At 40.4% G+C, this 22,263-nt stretch overlaps 1 protein-coding gene across 2 annotated transcripts; it reads right to left on the bottom strand.

Annotated features, from left to right (window-relative positions):
* Positions 1-774: 774 nt before the first annotated feature.
* NMS (neuromedin S) lies at positions 775-7,582 on the bottom strand. Of its 2 annotated transcripts, XM_038140871.1 has the most exons (8): positions 7,424-7,570; positions 7,246-7,301; positions 6,731-6,781; positions 5,554-5,613; positions 2,875-2,910; positions 2,428-2,469; positions 1,390-1,420; positions 775-917 (listed from the first exon to the last, which is right to left on the bottom strand). In XM_038140871.1, the coding sequence occupies exons 1-8, from the start codon at positions 7,494-7,496 to the stop codon at positions 901-903; spliced, it is 366 nt and encodes a 121-aa protein (XP_037996799.1). In that variant the 5' UTR covers positions 7,497-7,570; the 3' UTR covers positions 775-900. The 2 variants fall into 2 exon arrangements, with proteins under 2 accessions (XP_037996799.1, XP_037996808.1); XM_038140880.1 differs by lacking the exon at positions 2,875-2,910 and having other exon boundaries at positions 7,424-7,582.
* Between the last annotated feature and the right edge of the window lie 14,681 nt (positions 7,583-22,263).

Raw genomic sequence — 22,263 nt, 5'->3', positions numbered from 1 at the left:
TGGTTCACATGCAGCTGTGCCAGCATTACCGGAACAGTGCTATACCATGGTAGCCAAAGACAAGGAGGGATAACAAAGGGCTTGAGGAAATCAATGCTAAGTTCAGAAGCTGCAGCCTCATTTGTATTCCCAGTCTTTATTTGTATCCCCAGCCCCTCAATTTTACTATGCTCCTTTCTTCCTAAGAAAGTAACTGCTTAGTACTTAAGGTTTTGTGCCCATAAATGTGTCCACATACCAAAACACTCCATGCAGTGCAAGCACAATCAGCTGCACTACATTTTCAAATGCATGATTTCAGAAGAAAATGCAGATGTTAAGAATATTTCTCAAAAGTGCCTCTTTTGTGCTTTATGATAGCCAGTAAGGCAAGGCTGAAAAAATACATCATCTGATCAAATAACATCTGTATGTAGCAGCAGTACTTGTTCCTCGTCTTCCAAAGTGCTTTGGATCCATCAATTATCACACTTGAGCACTTAGTTACTCAAAATAAATCATTAAAATGTCCCTGATGGTTTTGGTTTAGTGTTGTTCAGGATGCCTATTCTGAAATAATGGAGAAATATATTATCTAGTCAAAAGGACAAAGCTTATCATTTATGACCCTATTAAAGAAGATGTTATAAAATTCACTGTTGCATTTGAAAATTGTTGATATTGAGATGATGGATTTTCTTTGATTACAGCTGGCACCAGGCAATGCTAGACTATAGCCCAAGGAAGCCTAGTATAGGCTTCAATAAAAAAGGACAACAAAAAGAATTACTGATTGCAAATTTATTACATGGAACAGCAAATTCCAGACAACTGAGTCACATAATAGACAACCAGTGCAATGGGAAATCTCTTTCCTTTATGTAAACCAAGTCATCGAGCTCGTAAATGAATCCATGAACTTCACATTCCACGATATTCTGAAACAAATTAACACAGTATCATATTTTATGTTGAGATGTTGATCTGAATATGACTTAGTACTCAGTTCTGTAGTTCTGGTTCTATTCAAAGTTAGAAATTAAATAGCTTCAGATTCTAAAACCAGAAGGTTTTTATATTTGAAGGTTTACAAAAGCATCCAAATCTGTTATTTGTACTCAAGCATGAATCCTTTCTTCTCACACAGTTCTCTTTGTACTATGTTTTAACCCTGCTGACCTTCTTTTAGAGTCTGGAAGCATGACAAAGAAAATCATCCCCCTGTCAAGGGTGTGCACTCGAAGTCTCTGAGCATGAAAAAGCCCTAGACAGCTCTTAGTGGCCATATGAAATATTTGTATCTAGGTTTGTACTAGGTTTGTAATGCTTCTCAGTACCTTCTTTTGTCATGAGTCTTATTGTTGGTGAAAAGGCAGAAGAAATTCTTAACACTTTTGGTTGCCTACTTACCACTGCCTTCAATAGTTCTTCCATTTCGAGGCTGAAAAACATAATAATTAGATGATTGTAATGAAGCAATGGATTACAGACTTAGAAGCACACCCAGCAAAATACATGCACAAAAGCACACCCCATCAAGCAGACAGGGTACTGTATAAAACTGCAGTGAGATTTTCTTTAAAACAACGCGTCAAATACCAGGGGGATCCATGCAGAGTGGGTTATGCTTTTGAATATGAGAAATTTTCATTCAGCCTCTGCCCAAAAAGCTAAACATTCTGGCTTTAATTATTCTCATTCAGGATTTGGGTTTACATTCATAGGGGTAGTAAAGGCACATGCCTAAGAAAGAGCATGTAAATATCAGCACTGAAAGAACCTAGATGAACACACTTGAAACAACAAATAACTTGAAATTAAGCATAAATGACAGCTGATTTGCTACTCTGGTTACCTGATGTGACCTATTTTACAGCATTTTTAAGTGGTTTTTTTTTTTTCTTTTAATGTGTTGAAGATATTCCTAAAAATTAGTTTGGTGTTAATCAGAGTGTGTCTAAATCAGCACACTGGGACTTAGACCATGTCATAGCTCAGCATGCCAATGGGTTGAAAAATGTGAGAGAAATTATGATCATTTTGCTTTGGCTTTTCACCATTATGCAGTGTGACTTTGCTTCCTGGGCAGACCTTTCAGACCAGGTGGGCACCCAGCTCAGGCACATGCTTGATCTAATTTATTTAGCATCAGTGCACTTTGACAGTCTCAGAGATACAAGCCACATGGATGATTTGGCTCAAGAAAAAACATTTGCAGAGGCATATCTTCAAACAAAAAGAAGTGTTTAATCTACCAGTACCCCAGATCTCATTATCTTGTCATCTTTTCGTCAAACCAGAGCAAATGGCTCCCTAAGCTTTCAAGCATAGGGATACTTGGCCTCTACTCAAAACAACTGCGGCTAGAATTTGTAAAACAGCTGCTCTACTGTGAACATATAACAATATCTGAGATTCAGAATCTTTAAAACAAAGAGATTTAGATACCCTGAAAAGGAAGAAAGGCCGACCCAATGTTCCATGACTGTCCTATAAAATCAAACACAAACAATAACAAAATACTTTAAACTCAATTTCATAGATCTGTTGCCAAATTTTACTATTCTATCAGAATATTGGTAATTTGGGGCCTTTTCCAGCAGCATGCAAACAAGTTGTTGATAGTCCCCAATGCCCACTCATCTGGAATGCTGATTAAAAATTAATGCCTGAAGGACATCGTGTCTATTGTAAATAAACTAGGTTAACATAATTAAAGATTCACAGGGTTTAGAAGAAATATAAAAGAAACCTTTACACATAAGGTATGAGCAGGGCAGCACAGATCACTTCCCAACCACTGGAAAAACCCAAGCTGACTTTAAAAGAAACAAGGAAAGGGACATACTTCCCAATCCACTGCTACTGCCACTGCTTGTCTTCATATTTACATACCTTCTTTGTAAACTTTGCAGAAGCAGTCTGTGATTCCTGCAAGTGGACACTGCACGTTAATCAGGATGCCGGCACGTTTTGGTTTGTTACAGTGACTCTCTGTTACTGATGAGGTTGGAACACTCCATGTGAGAAGAGAGATAACCTTACACTTATCACAGACAGATGTAAAAACAGCAGCAAATGGATCTTTGAAAAGACTGATGTGAAGCCTTGCCTGGAAGTTACTCAGTTCATTTCCATCATTCAACAGGCTTCCCCCGCTGTACAGCAAAATGCAGCCGTGCTCTGGGGGGTGAAGCAGAACTCATCCTGGAGCTCCATTCCTCAGGCTTGAAGTGCACTGATAGCTCTTATCTTGTTAAAATGGGGCTGCTCTTCACCTTTCAGACTGCCCTTGGTTCTAACCCAGGAAAGATTGCTGCGTTTAAGCCTTCCCCTGCACTCTGTATTCTTCAGAAAATTGCTCATTTTTCTACTCAATCTTACTTCAAGGAATAGAAACTTTCCCCATGACTATATGTGAGCAGACTAAGTTCACCATATGATGCAGCCCTGAACCTGCAGCCTGGTTTGGGAGCCCTCCTGCCCATGCCTCAGCTGCCAGGCTGGCTGTATGCTCCCAGCCAGCCAGGAATGGGATGGCTGTGTGCCACAGCCACAGTTGTATCAGTGAGTGGGTTTAGTTACCTGGAGTGGGCTTGAGAAACAAACACATGTAATGGGCAAGAATGTGAAGACGGGCGAGAATGCAGGAAAGCATGTGGGTGGGAAACTGCAGAGAAGGAGTTTTAAAAGACAAAATACACAAGCAAGAAAAAGGGAATCGTGGTTCAGTCTATGAGAAGAGGATTTCTTCAAGCTGCAAGACAACAATTTATAGAGCGACTGACATCAACTTACAGGGCTATGAAATACTAGGGAAGAAAAAAATGCTTGCTCAATCAAGGTGCTTCAAAGGATGCAAAGGAGGAGACTACTACAGAGAGACAATATGAGTGCTATCTTTGTCCTGATTTGATTATTACACACCAAGCAAAGATAGAGACTGGCTCATGACTCAGCCTGCAGTTTCAACTATCCTAACTAATTTATAACAGGTGAGAGATTACTGTGTGGAAGAAATATGGTAAAAACTGAGCTTTTAAATATCTTTGGGGTGGAAATCTCAAACACACAGTGAAGTGATTGGACATTGATGTTAAATATTCTTCGTTCTCACAAAATATTTGAAATTCCCCAGGTGGGGTTCAAGTCCCATTCAAACCCAAACTGCCATGGACTTTGCCTTTCACAGTGCTGAGGCCTCATTCCTTCTCTTAAAACCCCATCTACCTTCTCTATAGGATCTGTAACTCTGATTGATTTTTTTTTATTCACATAAATATAGAATAATGTAGAAAGTTAAATTCAGCTGAAATTAGTAGGATTTCATAACTGTTTCATTGGGTTCACTACATACAGACTCATGTTTGTAGTGTCTTCTGAAGATTCCTTGTGGGCTAAGAAAGTAGGACTTCATGTTATATGAGATTTGATCAGCTGGGTAATACTTCACATAGTTCTTTTTCCATATTTCACATATTTATTTTATCTGCTGCTTTACTCAGACCACACCTAGAAATCATATTGCAGATGTGTAGCTCATATTTTTTGAAAGGATATTGTATGAGATTCAGTTTCCAATCTTGAGGACACATAATTTTTTGCAAAGTTAGTAACTAAAATAGTAATTAGGAATAGGACTCTGTTCAAAGTTATCAGATGATTCTGGATGTTCCCTCATTGGCTAAGCTGTGGAAGCAGAAGAGTCAATAGTGAACTCAAAAACATTTATTAGACTTTATGACTGAAATGCTATCATTTTTTATACAATCAGCTTCAGTATTGCAGACTTTAGTGACTGCTTCAGGAAAGCATGCTTAGAATTATAATAAGCTAAAGACACTGGCAAGAAGAGATATTGAAATGAATTTCAAAATACTTTCTATTGTTGTCTTGAAGGATCTACTCCTGTTTTGAAACAGCAGAGGACTCAGCCTCCACAAGTATATTGGCCTTTTTAGCATATACCTGGGGGCTGAGAGAATTTTATGGAAAAGATTCTTAATGAAATGGTGCTAATAAAAAAGTGATATAAAGCAGAACTGACATTGAGGTGGGTCCTTATATGACTGCACCAACAAAAAAGAGCTATACTCAATAACTCCTCAACTTAATCTCTTTACTCTGAGTCAGAAACACAAAAAATCCCCAAACACAAAGAGAGTATTAAAATCAGTAAAGCAACTCATACACCTCCGTGTTCAGCATAACCTAAGATTTGCTATTGATCCAATGTTATGTATAGTTTTAGTGTATTTAACCCTGTGTTATTCAAAACTGAGGGTCAGATTAAAATACTGACTCTGACTGTAACTGAATGGTTTGGTTCTTCAGCTCTGAATTGGTGAAAAAACCAGCAGTTTCATATAAATAATTTAAAGTAACTAAGAATTACATGCAAACTACTAACAAGATGAAAATCTTTTCTATACCCTCCTACATCTCTTAAACCATTACAGTATTAGATGATACATTATTGTTTGGAGAGAAATATCAGAAAGTTGGTCGTGGAGTGATTGCTTTCTGAGTTTAAGAAGGGGGTGCTTTGGAACAAAACAAGCAATTGCACTTTACCTCATTTTTATGCATACTGTTGAATATGGAATAACAGAGATCCAAAACAGTGCTGGAGATCTGAAAAAAGAAAAAACAAAAAACCAACCAAACAACAATACTTTAATACATTTACTGGGAAAACATGGTGTACATGATTTGATTAAAAACAGGCTTGATTCTGATCCCAGATCAATTTAGATTGAGTACAGTTCACAAAAAACACTCAGAGCAGGGGGAAACTTACTGATGCTATTATGAGCTGAAAAATTACTCTTTTATTTGAGGAGAATACACACAATACAATTGTTGTCAATACAGTCTGGTGCTACAAAGAGATCAAAATCAGCCTGTTATAGTTAAAATGCATTTTCTATGCTAATAGTTCTAGGGGTAGCTTTGGTTTTGGCATGTTTAATCTATGCTCATTTTTAACTACAAGCCTTTTGGTCAACCAGTACTGTAGTACTTTAATCATATACTGAAATACACTGTCCCATACTCATTGTCACAAGACGGATTTGCTTATGCATGCAATCACATTAGATGAGAACTACAGCTTCAAAGGAAGTGAGGTGTAAGACACCTGAAAAACAGGCTCTGGGGACTGTTCTCTACAAGTTTTGGTTCACAAAACCGTAACATTTCAGAAAGAAAAAAATCAGCACAAAATGTTCAAAACTTCCAAATACTTCCTGATGCTGTAAATATTTTTCTCCCTGCTTTGAAAATGACCCTTGGGCTCAATATTAAATGCAGTGCAACCGATCTTCCACTTTAAAGTGTTTGTAAGCCTTGGGCCAGCAGAAATAATCTTTGAAAACTTCCCCTCGCTCCCCTCTCCTCTGAGCACCCTAGAAAAAACCCCATCCACCCACCAAGCACCAAACCAGGACCAAACAGGACCTTTAAATCCTGCAGAACTGCCTGGCACTTCTTGCTTCAGTGTTCACTACTATTGGCATAATATTGGCATGGCAAGAAAGGGGAAAAAAAAGTGCTTTTCTTTAGGTCTGCATTAGCTTCACAAGGAGGAGAGCACACACACCAACAAACTTGCCCTGCTCTGCAGAGCTGCTGGCTCTCTGGCGGAGGCTCTGCCACCTGCAGACACCGATGCTCCAGGTTATACAGGACAATTAGAATGTCTGGAAGAGAGAGTCTCAGCAGATCAAACACGTTACAGGAGTCAAGTTACCTGGGGTTGATCGGACATTTCCATCCACTGACTGAAACACAGTGCCAGTTGCTTTAAAAAGTAAAGAACAGACATTAACAGTGTGTCCATCATACCTCGGACCTGTGTTTTTGCTCGGGAAGTCGGGGCTGGCTTGTTCTTAGCCTGTCCGTCTTTTGCTGACCCAGGTGTCCTATTCTGCACCCTGCTGCACTCCACGCCCCGGCCCATACCTGTTCCACCTGCCGCTGCGGGCGACAAAGGGCGCCAGCCTCCCTCCTCTCTTTACCAGCCCCCAGGGAATTTAATAAGGTATTTAATAAGGTATTTAATAAGGTATTTAATAAGGTATTTAATAAGGTATTTAATAAGGTATTTAATAAGGTATTTAATAAGGTATTTAATAAGGTATTGCCAGTTCGTTGCCGATTTCCTACCTCATTTCCCTGCCACAGACGAGCCTCGTTTCCCACCTTCCCCGTCTCTTCCCTACCTCTCCACCTCTCATGGCTGTCAGAGGCCAGTGACAGACGTACCTGGTTCGGGGGCAGCTCCACACCGTCCCGGTAGCGCGAGAAAGGCTGCGGGAAGCCTGCGGGACGGGACACGGCTGTGTTGGGATGCCGCGGAGCCCAGCCAGGACGCGGCTCCTCTAGAGGAGCCGATCCTGTCCGGGGTTCTCTCGCCTCCCCCCGCCCCGGTGCCGGGCCGTACCTGAGCCCCGCGGGAGGGCGCAGAGGCAGCAGGCGGCCAGCAGCCAGGGCAGGGCGGGCGGCGGCGAGGGCATGGCGGGGCGGGGATGGGACGGACAGGCGGATGGCCGAGCGGACGGGCGCCTTTATGGGGCCGAGCCGAGCCCCATACGGAGCCGCCGAGCCAATGGGCGCCGGGGCGGTCCCAAGCACCGCTCCCACTGTCGCCCCCGGTGTCGCTCCCGGTGTCGCTCCCGGTGCCGGACAAGCCCTGCCGCCCCCGCCGCCCCGCGGCTCGACCCGCCGTGACGAGAAACCCCCACCGCAACATTAGGGACCCCGCTCTCCTCCCCCTAGAACCCTCCGTTAAAACTGCTTCTCTAGAAGAGGTGACCGAGGGGAAAGAGAGAAGAGAAGAAGATGCTGTGCCTGGTCAAGTGACAGAGCAACAGAAAATTCAGTTTTATGGTAGGGCTTGCTGAGTGTTTGGAAATTATTTCTCCTCGTAGCAGCTTGGGAAATAAAGTTTGCCTTCTAATTAGAAGGGTTGTGAACTTTCTTATTGAATAAGTCCCATTTTACTACATTTACCTTCACATGAAATAAAGAAAGCCATCCACCTTTTAATTCATTTCATAGTGGGTATGGCTGTAGAAAAGATACAGATCTGCTATCAACAGAAAATGAATCTCCTTTCTTCCTGATTTAATCATTATGTTTGACTATGGAAAACTCTTCCTGGTTTTCTCTGTGCAAGTTCTAAGAGCAGTCACAGACTTAGAAAGGCAGAATCCTCACAAACTCTTTTATTTAATAGACTTTGGGCCTGCTGAAGCAAATATATATTCAGTTGTCCAGCTTCTAATACAGCAGGGTTGGAACGACATGATCCCTTACAACCCTAACTATTCTATGATTCTATGTATTAGACCTGCTTGGAAGGCAATGGCTCCAGTGTGGGATATGAGACACAAAAAGCTGCAGAAGGTATTATTGTCACAGCATCCCACCTCATCTCATAATGCCCCTCAATGGCTGTGCTGCACACTAAAAGGATGATGACAGGACTGTTCCTGGTGGGAGCATCTCAGAACAGTCAGGGAGGAGACACACCTGCTTTCTCACAAAGGAAAGGGGAGCCAGACTTCATCGACTTTTGTTAGCTACACAGCTGTGTGTCCTGAACACGTAAAGAGCACAGGAGCAGCCAAGTGACCCCAGCACCATTAGTTCACCCTTTGTTCCTTCCCCTGGGAAAGATGGCTGTCTTTGCCTCATCACAGCCTTTTGGGGGCAATAATCTGAGTGGGGAGATGCCAGGAGAGGTCAGATGTTGCTGGAGCAGACACTCAATTGTCAGATTTTCACTGTCTTAAGTGGAATGGGAGATTCAAGACAGGATAGAATTCAAGGAGATTAGTCCCTCTGACTGTATAATTTTTATCCTCTGTGGGAGCTAAAGCAGATAGCAGCAAGTTTTGTGATGATGGTTTCTCACAGCAAATATGCCCAGGCTTTCATTAACAAGAAGATGTAGCATTCCAGGAAGCCCATAGCTCGTTTTTGCAGAGGCCCTGCTTTCTACCCAAGCCCACGAAATCCTGGAGTGAAAGCATTCTCCGTGTTTGTTAAATTTGCATATAAAAAGAGGATGGTGTTTTATTTTTGATGGCAGCGAGAAGCAGGTTTGTGTTTGGTGTAATTTATTTAAGCCAATGTAGTCACAGAAATGTGAGAGCAGAGCCCCACTGAGTGTGAGCTGGACTCATCAGAGGCAGACAGTAAAACGAGAGAAGGTAAAGATACTCTGAAAGATTGCACATTTTCATGTTAACTATCTTCTTCCTGTCTTTCAACACTTTAACCAAACTGAAAATTATTGTGCACCAGCAGCGTTTCTCTTGCCCTGCTTATCACAGATCTTGCATCCAAATCACTCCCATGCTACAGAAACACAGGCTCTTAGAGAGCCATTATAGATTCACTATTTGCTATTATTTTTTAATATTTACATATGAGATACCAATCCTTTTAAATCCTAATAATTTGCTATCTTTTTACAAGAGAATAATATTAAATTATGACCAGATTGATACTGATAGTTCATTGTAATGGGATGTGCTTCTCTGGCTTTCCCTATTTGGTGATAAAAGCACAGTCTTCTGCTTTCTGCCAGTTATATGGTAGCCTCTTTCCCCTTTTTTAAACACATCTGAGTTTAGGAGTGGGATTTTTTTTGTAATAGCATGTGATCATGTTAGGTGGGTAAAATCTACTTCTACCTTACATAAAATACTGGATGCTACCTGGACTTTCCTTCCTCCTTCTCATGCACAATAAACCATCTGCTGCTTTATTTCACCATTTACCAGGAGTAGCCCAAGTGTACTCTGTGCCTTCTTTCAGCAAATTTTGCCTACAGTGAAGCCCATGGAGCTATTCATTTGCATCAAGTGAGGTTTAATACTTGAAGATGAGAAAAAATTAACTCATTCAAGCTCCACTAAAAAAAAATCACAACTTATCTCCTAACTGAAAATAGTATTTTATCACAGCTATGCAGCATGAGAGAAGAATGGGGAAAGTGTTGAAAACTAAAATTTCAAATATATGAGGGTGTTACATTGTGAACACATTCAGCATCCTTAAATCAGAACTTTCTTTGCTGCTGGATGTTTCATTTCAAAAGTGTTAGCTAAGGTGCAGCCAATTGATATATCAACACCAAGCCCCATTAATGAGCCATACTTTCATAAATAAAATTCTTCTTTTAAGGTCCTGGGCTCTCTGCACGAAGAGAGAAAAATAGGGTGGTTTTCAGTGTCCTCAGTGATTCACAAGGGAGTTAAAATGACACTTTAGCAGGGGGTTGATGAGAAACAAGAGGATTTTTTATTGTGAGTAAGGAGTCGTGGCCTATATTTAGCACCAGCAATATTATGACACCCATAATTTTAGAATAAAACATGCTGTGATTGATAAATGAATAAGAAGAAAATTTGGCGTCAATGGGCAAAAAAAGGTGAAGGGCTGGTTTCCTTTTTGTAAATGATTTTTGCAATGAAATCAGCAGTTATTGCAGACAGCAAGGACAGAGTGCACAATGTCACGATTGAGCAGCTCTTGAGTGCATCCCAGCTCATCCAAGCTGTTTCTGCTGGCTCATGCCTCTCCCCCTCTGCAGCTCAGCAGTACTTTGTACAAAGCCTTATCCTGCTCTGAGGGCTTTCAATACCTCACCCACGACCTGTTTGGAAAGATGAGGAAAGCTGCAGAAAATGGAGGGTATTTATTAGGCAAATCTGCCAGAGAGCCTGCAGATAGCTCCCATTACTCATCTTCTATTACATATGACAGTGCCTACTTATGTTGAATGAACTTTGGCTGTGTTTGATGTGGTTTTAGTTAATACTCATTTACCTTTCCAGCACAGACAAGTGGTTCAAACAGTGGGAGCTTGTCTCATTCTTGTTTTCACATGGGCAAGGCTCTACTTGGCACTCAGAGCTGTGTGCCCAAACTTTGCTTACCAGCACATATCACACTTTTATAAAACTGACATCTGCTAAAGGTGCTGATTTGGTTGTCAGAATGTCAACTAAATACAATATGATCAAGTAAGTACAATCTGATGCTTTTGTTTGTGGTTGGGTTGCTATACTTTACAGCTATAAAGCCACATTCGTAAAGTTGAGTAGGCCAGCAAGTAATATTTCAAGGGGATCAGTTAAAAGCATGTCCCACTGGGCAGGAGTTCAAAGACAAGAGTTAACCAGAAACATTAAAATGAAGGACAGATGCTAATGGTGAAGTTAGAAAACTAGACCAGGAATGTGAATATTTGCATTCCTTTGTATACTTTGCATTCTTTTATTGGCTAATTTTTTTGAGAAATGTGATTTTATGTCCCCTACACTCTGCCAGAGAAGCGTAAATTCCTCTGAAATGGAGCAATTTGCACCTACCATGTTGTGCTGTATGGAAACAGTGCTGTAGCAATGGGCTGTATTTGGCAAGAGTGGGATAAAGGATCAGTATAATTTCTAGATTTTGAGACATTCGAAAAGATCTTTAACCTGGAGCTCTGACTTGGCTTAATTTTGTTTGGTGTTGCCCCAGCTGGACACGGATGCTATGTTCTTCTACTTAGGCAACTGGTGGGATAACTCAATTAATATCTGCAGTTTAGCTTTCACCAAGGATTTGTCCAGAATGATTCATTCCTGGCAACTTAGGCCTGCCATAAATTTCCAGGTGGTCTCTGAGTCAAATGCTGGAGTGTCTGACACATACTTCACACCACCAGCTGAACAAATTTGATTTTAATAGCTGAATTATGAAGCTGACACTCATTCATCCATGCCTCCTAAATCTGAATGCTTTAATCTGTAGCTTTAATTTTCTTTGGGTATAGCTATATGGAAATCATAAATTTTTGTTTATAGAGGCATCACCACAGTCTATGGATACCTTACACTGATTAACAGAGTAAAGGATTTAGATTAACATGCAGACCATACAGCTCAGATTTCTGGCAAACACCCAAATCCTACATCTTCATTGCTATATAAGACGAAAGTAGCTGAAAATAAGTGTTTTTCTCACCAAGAACTGACTACAGGGAGAGTCAATCCCAGACAATTTTTACTCCCTGACCATGCTTCCTCGAAGATCACTCACTCTAAACCCACTGGCCAGATAGAAGAAATCACCCGACTGTGTTAAGTATGTATCAGTTCAGTATCATATTTCAGTATCATATGACCCATCAACCCTGTGCTGGTGATATGACCCATCATCTGCCTGATTTTAACATGACACACAAAAACCAGCTCAGCTGGGAAGCTGAGTGCTTAAATAACTGGAGCTCAGGCCTTGGACACTCCAACTTATGTGTCACTTATCATTGAGTGAGGAGCAAAGAGTTTAACCCAAAACTCTGCTTCCCTTAGCCATACTTACCAGCACTTAATCCTGTCTGACATCTGAGCTGAGTGCTATTCAACATGAGTAAGTACTCAAACACTGTCACTTACAGTTATTGCTGAAGGTATTTGTATTTTTCTTCTTAAGTGATTTGACTTACTTAATTTGAAAGCATTCTGTTTCAAGTAAACTGTATCTTTACAGAGCATTGCTGGTATTGAAAATGAAGTGATTGCTTCTTTGACATATTAAATGTCATTTGTATGAACTGCTGTATGCCTTCTGGCTCCTGACTTCAGCTGTAAGACTTAAGCTAACTTCTATGCTGTCCTTTGGCCAAAGCAGTTATGCCTTGACACTCATTGGCCTTTTTTTTTTTACGTCATTACTCCATGTATCACTCTACAAAAGCTTTACTGTAGCAAAATGCAAAACTTTTCAGCTGTTAGAGCATTTTATTGGCCTGAAAATATTGGAATTGTAAGTTTCATGGAAATGGCCACTCCTGGGTCTAGCAATCAGACCAGACTGTAAACCAACAATAAACTAAGAGCCATTAGTACTAATTCTACTACTCGGATTAGGGTCCAAACCTGTCTGTTAGTAGCGATGCTTTGTCCGTAGCCTCTACTGAGAATTGCTCAGAAGGTGTTTCTCTCCACACCTAAGTCCTAGGGCTCTTTGTGCACAGAACACATACATCTTTTCTCTATGGCAAAAGAGCTGCCTTGTCTGCCTGTAAGCAGCTGTCCAGAAGAACCACAGGCAAACAAAAGGTAGGTTTTCCTTTGAAGGAACCATTTTACAATTGAATGTCTTTTAAAAGCCTTTAATCTTCTCAAATAAATTTGAGTGAAGGGGTTTTTTTAATTGTTATCCTTTCCTCAAGGTCTGTTTGCAGAAGCACTGTGGCATTTGTTACAGATGCAGGATTAATTTGGATCCATTAACACCCTATCTACATATTATCTTCTTGAGTTTAGTAGCTCCATGTCGGCCAAACCTTGAATTAAAAAAGCTCTCCCTGCTTGGGGAAGGATCCCATGAAAGAGCCATTCTGCTTGCTTGATCTCTGCTCTGGAATCTGTGTGTTGCTCAGCCCTTTCCAGGCCCAACAGGGACCCAAGTTCCAGTCCAGGATCTAGATACACCATTAGACATAAATGTGTAGAAAAAGACCTCCCATAATACGATGCACCAGCTAGACAAGAGAAGACAAAGGAGGGAAAATGATAGCATGGTGGCAGGAATACAGACATTTGGAAATCTTATCCTCCATCTGTATTTACTTTATCTTCTTAATAAGTATTTCTTGACAGCAAAATATTGTGTGAGGGAATGCTTTTGTGGACCACCCTCATCAAAATAGCCTGGTAAGACAGGAAGTTGAGCGTCAACAATGCACATGAGTGGAACACCAGAAACTGGCTGAGAAGATGCTTGCCCAAACTGGTGCTGCTCATGGAAGAAGAAGACCATCACCAGGATTTAACAGTTACCAGAACTGCAGCGCCCATGTGGATTGGGGGCACAGAAGGCGCCCAGGAAGGGTGACCCAGCGGATGTAGTGCAGATTCTGCACCTGTGCTCCAACAGAGCTTACTTGGTGGCATGAGGGTTCAGGGAGTGTTGGGAGCAGTGGGGGATCACACATAGCCAGAGCACACACATCCCCCAAAGGAGAAGTGGGGAGGAGGGGAGACCCTTACCTTAGAGAAAGAGGTAGGCACTTGTCCCTCCATGTGCAGAATTTGAGCATTTGGGGATTAATTATACAAGGGTGTTCAAAAATTTCTGGTTCCTTAACAGTTTGTGAGTGTCTAATGTTGAAGTTTATCTGTTGTTATAGCTCTTGAATATATTTTTCACAAATTCCTGATCAATCATGTGCTGTTAATAATTCAAAGAACTACTTCTTGAGTTAATTTAACTATGGGCAGTTTTTCCCTGTGATAATTACACACCTGGACGTCCCTCAACGCTAGCAACATTGTGCATGAAATGCAGTGAGGCTAGCTTGCTTTTCCCCTTTATAGCAATGCATCCTGAGAATGCATCTTGTCTGTCTTCAACAGCAACTGCTGCTCCATCTTCTCGCTCTGAAGGCTCCAAGATAAAAAAGGAATTACTCCAAAGCCAAAAGAGAAGGGGAAAAAATTGAGAGAGAATTTGAGGGAAATAATGACAAAGAGCAGAGTATAGAGCATATCCACATAGAAAACTACTTTCTGACTCAGCAGACAATTACTCTATCCCTCGTGTTTTGTAAAACGCAGTCCCTGCCTCTCTCAGCCCTACTACATGTGGAGTCTGGAGCATCTCTAGCATATAAGTGGAGAAGACAGATGTTTTTCTGCAGTATAATTTGCTGTAAGGCACCCCACTCAAAAGTGAGCAGAGAAGTTAGGGTTTTTACCTGACTTAAAGAAGGAGGAAAAGCCAAAACAAGCAGCTGCCTCAATGGTTATATCAGGTACCTTTCTCCTAAGTACATGTCACTGGGGAGAGGTTTAGCAGACATGACACACTGGGACCATGTCTCATAATTTGTTAATATAATAAGATACAGTGCAATAACTGGCAAACCCTGTTTGGTTTATCACTGTAAACCTCAGAGATTTATGATGGCCAGAGGTATGTGACTCTCAGGAAGTCACATGAAACTGGAGATTATGTTATGTTTATTTCGCTGGATTAATAGTCCTGAGACAGGAGAATTAATTGCATCCAATTCCAATTTTATTTTTCTTTCTGTTGAAAGTGTTATCATATTCCTAGTTGGTAATAGACTGTTTAAAGAAGATGGTGTTTAACGGAATAGTAAGGAATGATGTAAAGTTAAAATCAATTCATCTATGATGTTTTACAGTAAGATAAATGAGTATCACACTAAAGAAACCAATAAAGACCATGATAAAGCTTCAGAAGGCATAATAAAGTTAGAAAAAACAATTTCTAGAGAGTATATTAAACATATTTCCAAAATCCAGGCTATCATTTGAAAAATACTTTAAATGTCCTTGGTTCTACATGAGAAACATATTTATGTATCCAGTTTCTGCTGGTTTTACATTAAAAAAACCCACATTCACTTTACAGTGTAGTCTGGCAGGTTCCAGCAATTTGCTGAGTTTTTGGCATAAAGCAGAGATGCTGCTGCAGTTCCTGGTCTTTCTTGCAACTCTGAAAGGCAGTCTTGAAGTAACTTCTGTATCAAACTACATTATCAAACACTTTTTGAAAGCAGCTTTGTTTTTGCCATGGAATCAATAATGTACTTCACTTATCCAGTTGTAAAACCCTGTTGAAGAAGAAGATTTTTCCTATGTGGAGTTGGAAAAGATGAAATCTGTGTGCAATGGCTTAAGGATAATCTCATAATGACTATATGTGACAATAAAAAAAATTTAAAAAAAAGCAAGCAGAGCTCCCTACCTTCTGTTTGGAGAAAGCATAGCCAAAATCAATTTTCGTGTTCTAACTCCAGCAATATCAAGAGAACAGCAGAAGCTGATATGACCCAAAAACTTCTGTAACAGAGCACATTTAGACAACAACAGTGCAAGGCACAATGTGGCACCATGAGTTATCCAAGAGAATGAGGCTCAGTGTGTTGCTGTTGTTTATCATTCCTGAAGGACAAAATAATCTGCCCTCTTTGCAGTGGCTGGATCAATGGGTCACTGCTCAGTGACAAGGTTTCCTTAATGAAGTGAGTGCTCAACGAAGATGTGTAAATTAAGAAATAAGGATGTCACAGCAAAGTACATGCTAACTGCTCTGGTAGGTTTTTTTTTTTCAAACCAGGAAAGCCCACTAGATAAATGATGTGAAATATAAAAAGACATAGTGTCTAGAGGGAATTGGTAAGTGGGTGGATAGATGGTAGCCTCCTTCTTTTCTGGGGATACAACTTAAAACAAAGATAGTGTTGCTGTGGAAATATGCCTGCCTAAGGGATGTGATGCTTCCAAATGCAGGGCTGGGGTGTTCCTTATACTAAAAAAAATAACTAGTTGTAATTCTCAAAGATTATTGTGAGTAGAGCCTGAAGGTGAACAGAGGATCTAGTGCCCTTCAGCAAGAGCTGGCAGCCTAAGGGAAAGGTTTGGCTCTGAATGGCCAAAATAGATCGCATTTAATAAGAATTTATGATGTTATATGGTCAGAGAGGAATGCTTAATACAGCTGATATGGGCTACTCACAATATTTTTAAAGGAACTGAGAAAAGAGTCTGTAGGATCTGTGCTACAAGATGGTGTCTTGTACCACTGAACCAATGTACTTTTTATGAAAATACTTAGTTCACACTTGAAAACCACATCTTGGCTTGGCTTACTCTTTTTTATTTAATTTCATAAATTTGAACTCAGAGTAGATTTTGCAAATTAGAGCAACATGACTTGAAAAAACGCATCATGATACTTTCTTAAACACTACAGTGATGGATAAAAGCATTAAACAATGATGTTTTTTCTTTGGTTGAAGCATAAAGCTGGGATCTTCAATATTGCCTTTATCAAATACCAATTACAATAGTAACAGGTGACTTATTAATTTAACTCTGTGATTTGTAACTGAGTATCTTAAATTACTTGTCAGATACTGTCTGTGAAGGTGAATTTAATCTTGTTAACCTTCTTTCATTTAAGTTGAATACATAGCAAGAATTCTCTCTCTTTTTAGATGAAGAAATTCTGGAGATAAAACAATGCTTTTCATGGTTGATCTATCATGGCTGGTCCTGACACAAGGTTTGATGAATGACTGGGGGGGTCACACAATTCCAAAACATCAACTGCTCTTTGGGTGAGCTGAATAAATGGAGAGGCTAGTTGGTAACCATCAGTTATACTTTGGGAGATGTCAAAGCTTTATATTAAATGTTGAAATCATCTTATACTCTCAAGCCTTTTCCTTGTAGTGAGGCTTAAAGCAATGTCACTAAAACTTTCCATATTTACCCTACCCTTCATATTTTCAGGGTTCTTTTTGGTCATGGTTGCCATAAGTGGTTGAACTACACTTATGGGCATTTTCAAATAGACAATCTCCCACGTGTTCTCACCTAGGTAAGTTTTTATTGTCACAGTGCAAGATCGGCTGTGCCCTAATATCTTGGGAAACATTACGTGAGAGGCAATAAAATTTGTTTCTATATTTCAAGGGCAAGAACCTTCAACATAAGTTTCAGTGACTGAAGAATTCATCTCACCACAGGATTGCAAATCCAAAGGTCACATTATTCAAAACAATCCAACTTCTCCCATTTATTCTTTCTCCCATCCCTATTTCTGTCTACATGGTGACTGAGGAAGTTCCTTGTCCCTTTTTATCTTTTTACTATTGTAGCATGTGAACATGCATGGTAACAAGGACACATGGTAACATAGTTAACAGCTCGTATTCAGAAAGACAGCAAAAAAGTATCCCCTAAAAACATATAGAATTTTCAACCTGTGTTTTTCTTCTTTTTGGGGGTGAGGGGTTTTGGGTTTTTTTGGCTTTTTGTTTGTTAATTTGTTTGTTTTAAAGAGTCAAGGAAGCTATGGAACAAGCTCTAGACTCTGTAAAATGATGGGATCTTAGTTTCCACTGGAAACAGTCACACATAAATAGCTCCAAAATTATCCTTGGATGAGGACCATGCCCCAGAGGAGCACACTCTGTGGTATGGCACAGGGGCAACACCATGCAGGAGGACATGGGCCCTCCCTGGGGAGTCACTCCCTGCAGCCAGAGCACAGCCTGCCTTTGCAGTGCCTTGGTGAGGAGGATGTGCCAAGAGCTGTGAAGTCCCACCTCTCCCAGACTTACCCTCCTGAGTCTGGATTGTAGTGCAGTGCCTGCCTTTTTAGGATAACCCTTTTAGACTTACATCTCTGTGAATTTCTGGCACAAACACTTTTTTCTTGCCTTCACAAGAGTGGTGCAGTTCCCAGTTAATTATTAAGCTATAATGGATATGGGAAACAAATGTTCAGATTCCTCCTGATAGATACCACATCTGCCACCTCCCAAGGGCCAGCCCTAAACAGCAAGTTATAAATTATTTGAAGCACTCAATGTCCCTGTGAAAGCTGTTCCACTTAATGTAAAACATTCTAATGCAATTCATTAGGAAATGGGACTCAGGTTCTGTACCTGCCTCCACCTCTCTCATTTTTTTAATCTCAACCCCCATGACCCAAGTCACCCCTCAGGCTCCCTTAGGTGTTTCTGCTTATCCTAAAACTGGTCAGTTTTCTAACCTGGGGATAATCAAGCAGAAGACAACAGCTCTCCCAACCCTTGGTACAGCAGCACTACTGGTATCAGATGCTTCAGGAATTGTGTCTTCTGCTTAGCATGCTGTCCATAGGTGTTTTTCCAATATTTCAGTGTAATCTCAGACACTGATTGAGAGAAGTATTAGTTCAGAGCAGCACAACTGCCTCCACTCAATCTTTTTTGAGAAACAATGACCAAAAAAAAAAGCTTACCTAAAAATCTGCCTTACTTCTTTATGTGAGCCTAGAGCAGCTCTGGTGCTCTCTATCTGTGCAATGCCACTCTTGCAGCTCCTCTCGAGTCAAGGCACAGCACTGGCAGGTGCATGGGTACCTGCAGCTTACCCACTTGGGAGCCCAAGTCACAGATGCAACCATGAGCATTGTACCTGCAGGGTCACAGCAACTTTGTCATCTGAATATAGCCTGGAAATAATTTGTCACTTGGGGAATGCAGCAGGTAAATTTAAGGCTCAGCTGCTTGCCAGTTTGACTCTGCCAGCTGAATCCAGCTGTCTGATTTGGGCTGTGGGGAAAGGGGAGAGTTAAAAGAGGGCAGCAGTCACTTTGCAATACAGTAACTTGTTTTGAACACTAAGTGATTCAGTCAATTGTCTTAATTTCCCTACTTTGGAAAACACCCACAACTGGGACTTCAAATTCAATATTTATTTCTGATTTTTATTTGAAGAATTGACTTATCTTGCTACATTGACATGATAATTTGCTGATTGGCTACACTCATTTTATGACCCATATAATTAATTTGGAATCATTAGGTTCAATTTTAATTGACATTGATTTGATAATTAAATGTAGTTCTTTGCTACGCTAGCCCAGTCCTAGCAGCACGTTTTGGTTCTTTGCTATTAATAAACTTGACAAATCTGTTTTCATTTTTCAGACTACCAACTCAGACTAAATGTCTGAAGAATATAAGATAAATTAGATGGTTCAGCTAATGACCTGCTTACCTCAATCTAAACTTTTTGTCTCCTTCTTAAAGAGCAATCAAATGGTGTAATGATATGTAAAGATTTAAGAGTTCCAAGGCACACATCATGAGGCAAAACTTGCTTCTAACCCAAAATAGAAAGTTAACTTTATCTTCGAATGAACACATCTCATTTGCTGCTTACAGATCTGATTTTACCCCTACTTCAGCCATGATGATTTTGCTACCGATACTAGCCCGAAGTCCCCCCAGCCCCTCAACACACCTCAATCTTTCCTATGCAAGAGCTGTTTTTGACATGCACTTCATGCTTTGTTAAAGTTACTTTATAAAAACAAAATAATCCAGGAAACACATGCTTGTTTAGATATATGATATTATGATATTTATGCTGTATTAGTAAATCCTGCATCTGTATGAGGCTGTACCTCTCTGGATTCATTGGCCTGCCTTTTTTTGTGGTGTTGTTTTGTTTTGTTTTGTTTTGTTTTGTTTTGTTTCCACAGTGTCTCTTAATAATGTAGATGCCACAAAGTATTATATATGTTCTATCTTGTATCAACCCAAACCACATTTAAATTAGCTCCCTTAAATTCCAGAAAGAGACACAATCTGGTCTCAATGAAGATCACACCCTAATAAATGAGTTACATACCAAAGGCGCCATGTCTGACCTGTAAATCAAGGTACTTGTACACAAGAGATCTCCTCTGGTGATCTCAGCCATGCCTCAGAAATGCAGTCATGAAGCAGATAGATGATTTCACTAGTAATGCACTAGGAAAAGCATGTGTTTCTGCTGATTTAAATAAGATTTATTTAAATCCTCGTGAGTATTTGATGCTGAGCAGGTGACTTGTCATAAGGTCAGTTCTTATGGAAACAAAGCATGACTAAAAGGGGCTACCAAGACTAATCCTAGTAACTGGCATTGGATTAAATCCTGAAATGACAGCAAAAAGCACAAAGTAAACATAACATAAGTTTAACAATATGGGCAAGTCTAGCCTTCTGCTGAATAGGATGAGCTTGGAAGGTCAAGGAAAATGAAAGTTCTTTCGGTGTGATTAGGCTGGATGTGTTCAAATGTAAATTGCAGTATGGATGATTACTTTTCTTGTCCAAGACAGGGGCTCATTTAAACATTTTGGTATGCTTAAATGCCATTTAGAATCAACTTGTACTAAGGGCAGTCAAGACAGCCTGCCACTGTCAGATAACAACTTCTTAAAATGCTTGAATGAGCTACCCCTGGTCTTCCCTGACTGGCCAAGCTGCAAATGTGGATCTTCTGTAAGATCCTTCCAGGAGAAATGTGAAACCTAGAATAAAGATACACAAGAGTTATTAGGGCATACACCCCCTTTTTAGTGGAATAAACATTGAACATGTTATTAAGATGAATTTTTTAGGTTTAGGCCCATGTTGTTACAGAAAAAATAGGTACATCAATTCCATTTGCTTTAGCATAATCTATCTGGGAAAGACACTCCAGAATATTCCAGAGAGAGCAGGGTGACTTTTCACCAGCTTAATTATTCTTCACATTGCTCTGGTGATGTAAAAATTCTCTAGTCTTAAAAAGAACCCAGACTCACACATTGATTTTGCTGCCTATTTAAAGCACTAAACCCTACTACAGCTTAGCATTATTAGTGGCAAGAATCCTGTTGGCCTGAAGTAGCAACTGTATAATCCAACAGTATAGTTGCCTATGCAACACATTCTTCAACTTCATCTGACACTTTCAGGCCCGATTACTGACAACAAAGCTTATTAACTGGGCTTAATTTGGAAAATTGGTCTCTTTTGTACTGGATTAATTATTATACATGTCAGTAACAACATACTTGAAAGGTTAAAATTCCAGGTTGAGCCTGATTATCTGGCAGGAATTGGTTCCCCAGTTGGAGACTGCTTATTAATAAATCCGTGCGTAGCTGTAACTGTAGTCATCACTGAAACCTGGAGAAAGGAGGAGGTTTCTAGCCTGTGCAAGACTCAGACTGGTGACAGCCACAGATTTCCAATGTGCTTTGCTTAAAAAGTAACTGTCACAATCATAATTTCTACTTTACAGGCAGAGAGGAAGGGATGCACGAGGATGTGGTGTCCCAAGGTGCTGATACAAACAAACACAGAGTCAGGCAGAGAATTGGGTTTCTGATTACTGGCTTTTGGCCACTGGTTCCCAGTGAGATCTCTGAGATTTCTGCTGCTTCACTGGAGACCAGCAGCCATCAGCGTAGCAATGAACATATGGTTGCTAACACATTTGCATTAGCCTGTTCTACTCCATAGGTTGGCCATGGTAACTGTACCAGTGACAGAATCCTTTGACTTCTTTGGTCAGGCTTCAGCAAAGTGCACCACAGTGGTCAAGTCTGAAAAAGCATGGATCAGGTCATGGTCTAAATCCTCCTCTAATAGGGAGGAGTGCACGGTAAGACTGCAATATGTCCTCAAGATGACCTGTTTAAAATAGATATTTAAAAGAGACACATCACCAGCACCTGGTTTTGATGGAGGTTGTGGGTATCAGAGTCCTATAGACCATTTTGCGTGTCCAGTGAGCAGAACACTGAGTGCACAGCTGTGTGCACTACACAGTGCCTATGGGGGAAAAGGAGCCTGGGCTGAGCTACAGCAGCATTCAAATAACACCTGCCATCACGCTACAGCCGTTCTTCACAGGGTTTTAGGGCAGCTTT

The sequence above is a fragment of the Motacilla alba genome, chromosome 1 (assembly GCF_015832195.1).
Source record: "Motacilla alba alba isolate MOTALB_02 chromosome 1, Motacilla_alba_V1.0_pri, whole genome shotgun sequence".
Classification (NCBI taxonomy): domain Eukaryota; kingdom Metazoa; phylum Chordata; class Aves; order Passeriformes; family Motacillidae; genus Motacilla; species Motacilla alba.
This window is presented reverse-complemented; position numbering and strand designations above follow the sequence as displayed.